The sequence below is a fragment of the Echinops telfairi genome, unplaced genomic scaffold, assembly GCF_000313985.2.
Source record: "Echinops telfairi isolate 266 unplaced genomic scaffold, ASM31398v2 ScPeMD7_31;HRSCAF=116, whole genome shotgun sequence".
Classification (NCBI taxonomy): Eukaryota; Metazoa; Chordata; class Mammalia; order Afrosoricida; family Tenrecidae; genus Echinops; species Echinops telfairi.
In genome coordinates, this window is record NW_022103928.1 from 19,091,820 (window position 1) to 19,098,171 (window position 6,352).

The window sequence follows — 6,352 nt, forward strand, 5'->3', positions numbered from 1 at the left end:
AAAAAAAGTAGACTTCTTATGTAGATAATAAAATTTTAGGGTTGAAACCACATCTTGAGTGTGGCTGCGCCCCTCCTAATGGCAGATAAAGTATCCCTTGTGTTCCAGGCTCTTGAGGGACCCTGTGGACGAAGAGGAAGGGCAACACCATGATGCTACCACGTAGTTCCCTAGTTCGAGAACTGAATGATGCCAGTGTGGTGAGTTTCTTAGAATTAGGGGCCTGGGAGACATGAGTTTCTAATTATCTTCCCCGATGGAGTCTCCTCCAGTTATCTGTGGAGAACAATACTATTCAGATCTACCTACGGCTCCAGCTGGTGGAGTACTGTTTGGAAGAGTCAGGAATTCTGCATGGTATGTTTGTTTTCCAAAAGGCAAACAAGCCACCAAAAAACTCACTGCCATGTTGTTGATCTTGACTATGTAGGGCTTCTGAGACTCTACATCTTAATGGGAGCAGATAGCCTCGACTTTTTCTCTTGGAGCAGCTGGTGGGTTTGAACCAATGACCTAGCAGTTAGCAGTCCAGTGCCTAATCCACAGTGCCACCAGGCCTCTTTCATAGTGGTAAAGTATTCAGTAAAACAGTCACAGTATTGGGCTAAATAAGATAAGTCCATCATTCACTATATTTCAAAACCCCAAATATTGGTCAAAATATCAATCAAGAGTTGAGTCACTGGGGCATCCCAGGGGATCTGCCAGAGAGGAGTACAGTGAGTAGGGAAGATTTGTTCTCCATGACCCCCATTTTCCTTGCACTTCGGAGGCTGCCCAGAATACAAATACAAATACCCGCCCCCTCCCCCAAGCCATCGCCACCACCATCAGCACACAAACCAAATGCACCATTCAAAATAATTTCTGGCAGATGTTTTGTTCCCTAGGGAAGCTGCATAATAGGACTTGCTTTTGTCCAATACAATCTACTTTCCAGTGCAGTGGGAGGGGTTTAAGTTACAGGCCCATTAAAATTGTAAATTGGGACGATGCAGTGCAAACTTTCTGAAACGAGAACCTCACGGGGCTGTTATTCATCACCTAGCTTACTGATACACCTCAGGGTGATTATCATTACCTGCTACACTATCACCATCTGTTAGGGCAAACCAAACTCCCTGCCACTGAGTTGATGCTGACTCATCGAGTCAGTATCAGGGGAGAACGGCCCTCTGAGTTTCCGACACTGTAACCCTGTTTTCAAATTGACCTTAGAGTTGGTTAGCAGCCCAACGCATATACACTATGTCACCGATGCTTATCAGTGCATCCCCAATCCTACTGCACCCAGACAGCTGGCTTTCTTCGGTGGTGGTGGGTGGTGGTGTGGTGTTGGTTAAACGCTACAGAGTTGGCTAATGTCTAAGACAATCATTCTAAGGAAAGGTGTGAAGACATTTTATCCTCGCATGGCGATCGAGGGGAAATTTATGATGGTTCCTAATGCTACTTCTGTCAGTGTCTCTGGAATTCTAATTAGATTATTAAAACTTTGCAAATCATTCCATTATGCCCAGACTCCACAGCTCACTGCGGCAAGGGTGCTTTGAAAATCAGAGGATCCTGACCATCATAGGTAATGATGCATTGTTGATAATAAAGTTGCAGGAAAATTCCTCCAATAAAAAAGAGTTGGAGGAGACAGAACCCATTTATCATACTTCCTCTCACCCAGTTTTCTGCCTGAGGATAAGATGCCTAGTGCACAGAACCACGGCCCAGCCTTTTCCAACTCATGTTTGCTAAAGTGCTGCAAAGTTTAATGCATTGTCACAGCTAGTTAAGAAAAAAAAATTACCCACTCCCTAAATCTGAGAGACAAATCAAGAAATCCATAAATGAAAAGAAACCTGAAAGAAGTATATTTTTAGGGGTGATATGAGACAAATTGTGGCTCCCAGGCATCAACTACGCATATGAATGGTGCATCCTAGGGGGTTTTGATTTATAATACCCGCATTCAATGCTACACCTGAAAAGGAACAAATTAAATTTCTTCCTCTTAACCCAGATCTATTTGCAGGTAACAGATGGGCCTGCTCTTTACCCATCAAATAATGGCTCTGATGCCCTTAAACATCAGTGGATGAGGAATGGGGGTTGCCCCTTGTCCTCCTCAGGATAACCCCATCCCTGCAGGTGAAGCTCCTCACCCTTTACATCCCAGCAAACGGAAGGGGGTGGCGTGGCTTACTCACCATGATGGACGACGCCCTTCAACCCATGGATAATGGGATCCAGTGCAGAATTGTCCCTCGGACTGACCTACATGTAAAGGAAACACGATTGGTTAAATCTACTCTGGCATCAGACACAACAGTTGCAGTTTAATCTTCTAAAGAGAAGGGAGGGGGTAATAGATGTTATCAAGCAAGCTGCTTAGGTCTCCCTCCCATCCACCAGGGCTCTCACCAAATGCAGGAGATTTATGACATAATAAAATCAAGTGAGGAAATCTAAATCAAAAGAAAGAAACTCCTCAGAATACATTAGAGCGGGAGAAATAACATCGTCCTGGCAAAATCTTTAAAAGCAACCACATGGCTTCTCTCCTGTATAGTATTGAAAGGAGGCCATGATCAGCTAAAAGTCATTGAAAGTCATCAGAGGGTGATTCATCCTTGAAAGAAAATTTTAGAGCCTTCTGGGAACGTGTTTTCCCCTTCTTTCTATAATATGGATCTGCTTCCTACCAGTCAATGCTCCGTTCCAAGGATATCCATTTTCCCACCCTTTAAATCACATGGCTTTGACCAAAGACCTTAGTGATGCAGCCAGAGGCTCACAATGTATTTAGATACAAGGCTACCTTGTTTCTCCTAATTGGAATTCGAGATTCTGAGTGAAGAAACTGAGACTTTTCTGCTGGCAGATAAAGAGATCCCATAGAGTGGACAGAAATAATCCCAGACAAGGTCATTCTAGACCCACCATCCAACCAACAACTAGACAGGTGCGTGAGTCCATTCTAGACTATCTGGCCTCAGGTGAATCACTGCAGTCTAATGAAATCAGCTGAACGGGCCTAGACCAGAAGAATTATTTGGCCAACCCACCCAGTTTGAAAGTATTATATTCTTTAAATCAAATTTGGAGATCATTTGCATAGAGCAAATGTTAACTGCTATAGTACTTGTGAATGTGTGTAGGGGTGGAGGATGGGGGACAGCTTTTGATATCATTCATTTTCTTAACAAATATAGTCTGCTTATGATTTATTTTTAAAGGTTTCTCAGTGAGATGCCACATTCAAAGATGGACTATCAACTCATGATCTCGTTCAAAACCCTCGTTATCCTTCTTCTACCAGGGCAACTTTTAAGAAACTATGATCTCTAATCCCAGTTTGCAGAGAGATGTTTTGTAGTCAAGGAAATCCTTCAGTGCACTTAATCTTATCTAATGGTACAAAGGCTCCAGGAAAGGGTTCTGATCCTCCAGGACTGAAAGCCACAGATAACACTTATAGCCTATACCGCAGGAAAATAACCAGGCTTCTTATTTCAGGCCCCACTGCAGGTCTGGCCTTCTTCAAGCTGAGGGTCTGCCCACAGATTCTAAGCAACCAGAAATAAAATGTCTACAATGCCCTAGTTCTTTCTGCAGCCTCCACCATGCATTGATATGGCTAGAACTGAGATGGTAGATGAAGAGAAGGGAAGAACAATATGAAGATTATTTTTATTATTATCAAAATAAAGTGCTCGTTACACTGAGCTGACTCTCCAATCTAGGTTTTGGCTCTAAAATTCAGAGTTGAGAATTGAAATGCAATGCTAATAGGTGGATTTGTTCCAGTGAGGCATAACCCGAACGGAGAGAATCCCTTCCACTCACTATTTCATCGGTGGTAATTTTACAAGTTGACAAAAAGGCATGGATATAAACCAGTCCATTTGGGCAAAAGTTTAAATATGCCAATGGCAAAGAAACTGGTTTTAGCCCTCCCGTGTTCTCACTGGATTTCCATCCATGGCTGTTGTTAATTGCCATTGAATCAACTCCAACTCAAGGATATCCATGTATATCTACAGCATAGCACTGACTATGCCAGACAATTTGCCAGGCAGTGATTTTTATAAGCAGATCACAAGGCACTTCTGGGTGGGCTCAAATACCACCTTTCTGTTAATCATACTGCGCCTCCCTGTTCACATCACCCAGGGACTCTCCATTCACGGCAGGGTAAAGCGTACCAGTTACCAGATCCACCGAGTCCATGCGGAGACTCATGAGTGACAGAGGAACTGTGCCTTCAGGGAGCTTCTCAATCTATTTTCTTTTTAAATGTTTCCTTTGTTGTTGCTGCTGAGACTATACATAGCAAAACATACACCAATTCAAGAGTTGCCACATGTACAATTCAGTGCCAGAGACCCCATTCTTCCAGTTATGCAACCTTCTCACCCTCTTTTTACTGAGTGTCCCTCCTCCGTGAACATACACACCCTGACCCCACTGGTTCTCATCAAATCTTTCGAGTTGCTCTCGTCAATTTGACCCTAAATATACAAACCCTGCAACAAGTGCAAGCCTCAAGGCAGCCATCTGTTTTTTACAAGTTAAAGTAAACTCTAATAGCAAGTTCACTCGCGTTAAGCTAAACTACTGAAATAGTGATTTGGTTTTATTGGTTATGTTAAACTAGAATAGCGACTTAATATCTAAGTGCAATAGCTATTGGAGTTCAAATTTCAAAAGATCAAGATCTAGGTTTTATTTGACAGTGACTCAATTTTGCAAGATACAATTCTCCTTTTGAAGCCACAGAAGGAGTTTTCCTGGCTTTTGAAATGTGGTCCTTCCACTTTGAGATCAAAGGAGCTACACAGTAATATTGAGAAGACGGTCATTGCATCAATGAGCTTAGAATGGACTCGGGAGAGATGGGGACCCCCTTCTTGCTGGAGTCTGTACTCTCAGTGCAAAACTTAGCTCCTGGCACTTTCATGGCAGGGCTGCTCCGTGGCATTAGTCATTTTCAAAAGGATGGCATGTGCACACCAGAGAGGGCTCTCCAGCCAGGCCACCCAGTTGCCTTCCAGCGTAACCAAGGAGGAGAAATTAAGGACACAGAACCGATAGCACTTGCATTTAGACTAGAGACCACATACATATCTGTGCATGGAAGCTCAACTTCACAGAATTTTCTTTCCAAATAATAGCCCACCACAAGGATTCGGCCAACTATCAAATTAGTGGCCACGTTATTAATCACCTCTTCGGAGGAATCCATCAGCCAGGCTCTGCAGGAGGGCCTGTGTTTAATCCTGCCGGGAGCACAATCAAGTGGAGGTGGGCGGGCCTGCCTGGCTGTAAGGCCTGCGTTCAGATGTGTGCTGCCTTCGCCTGGCCACTGCGCCATGTGGCCTTGACTTGGAGCCTAATAATCTTCCATCGATCTGTTCCTGGCCATCTGCTAAATAGGATGGCCAAGGCAACCAACTTGTCTTGAATTTGCTAGTGCCAGCTGCTCCTTTAGTGCCATAAACGTCACATGCAGCCAATATTCTCCAGTGGGAGAAGGGATTTATGCCTGCTGAGGGTGAGAGGCTGCCGCGGGAACCACTGCTGCGGGGAAAGTGACAAACAGCAGGGCTGGGGATGCCACGCGGCCTTCCAGAATTGCAGAGATGAGGATCCATTCGCCTGGATGGTTAGCAAGTAGTGGGGCATTCGGAAGCTAACGTGCCTGATCAGGGCAAGAGCGAACACTGCACATGTGGTCTCATTTCATTTCCCTTTCCTTCTCCTCGGAGCCCTGGTGGCGGAGTGCTTACTAGCTGGGTTGCTAACCACAAGGTCAGCAGTTCGAAACCACCAGCCCACTCTGTGGATGAAAGATGAAGCTTTCTACTACTGTACAGAGCTACCGACTCAGAAACCCACAGGGACAGTTGTACCCTAGAGGGTCGCTGTGGGTGTCCTAGAGGGTCGCTGTGAGTCGGCATCAGCTGGAAGGCATGAGATAATAGCTGAAATGTTGGTGATTCTAACCCACTCAGCAGCACTGTGGAAGAAAGGCCAGGCTAGCCAACCTGTTCCCCTAGGATCGCCGCCAAGGAAAGCCCTGTGGAGCCACAGTTCTACTCTGACGCACTTGGAGCTGCCATGAGTTGGAGAGCACCAGGGGGCAAATGGGTTTGGTTTGTCTGGTTTCACCACATTTGGGGATGAAGAGCTCCCCTTGTACAAAAGACTCATTCCTGGGCTATTTGTGGACCCCAGCACTTCAGTCAGAGGAGTTCTGGTGGCAGAGCAGGTAAAGGGCACGGGTACTGACTGAAAGGTAAGCGGTTCATCTCTGCAAGCTTCTCTGTGGGAGAAGATGTGGCACCTTTTTCAGTAT

The 6,352-nt window shown here is 45.1% G+C and overlaps 1 protein-coding gene across 1 annotated transcript in view; it reads right to left on the minus strand.

Annotated features, from left to right (window-relative positions):
- The window catches only part of PTPRG (protein tyrosine phosphatase receptor type G), an 808,607-nt gene that overhangs the window by 188,282 nt on the left and 613,973 nt on the right, over positions 1 to 6,352 (minus strand). The window contains exon 6 of the mRNA XM_045290127.1: positions 2,202 to 2,268. Coding sequence (XP_045146062.1) covers positions 2,202 to 2,268 — 67 coding nt within the window. The remainder of the gene's footprint in view (positions 1 to 2,201; positions 2,269 to 6,352) is intronic.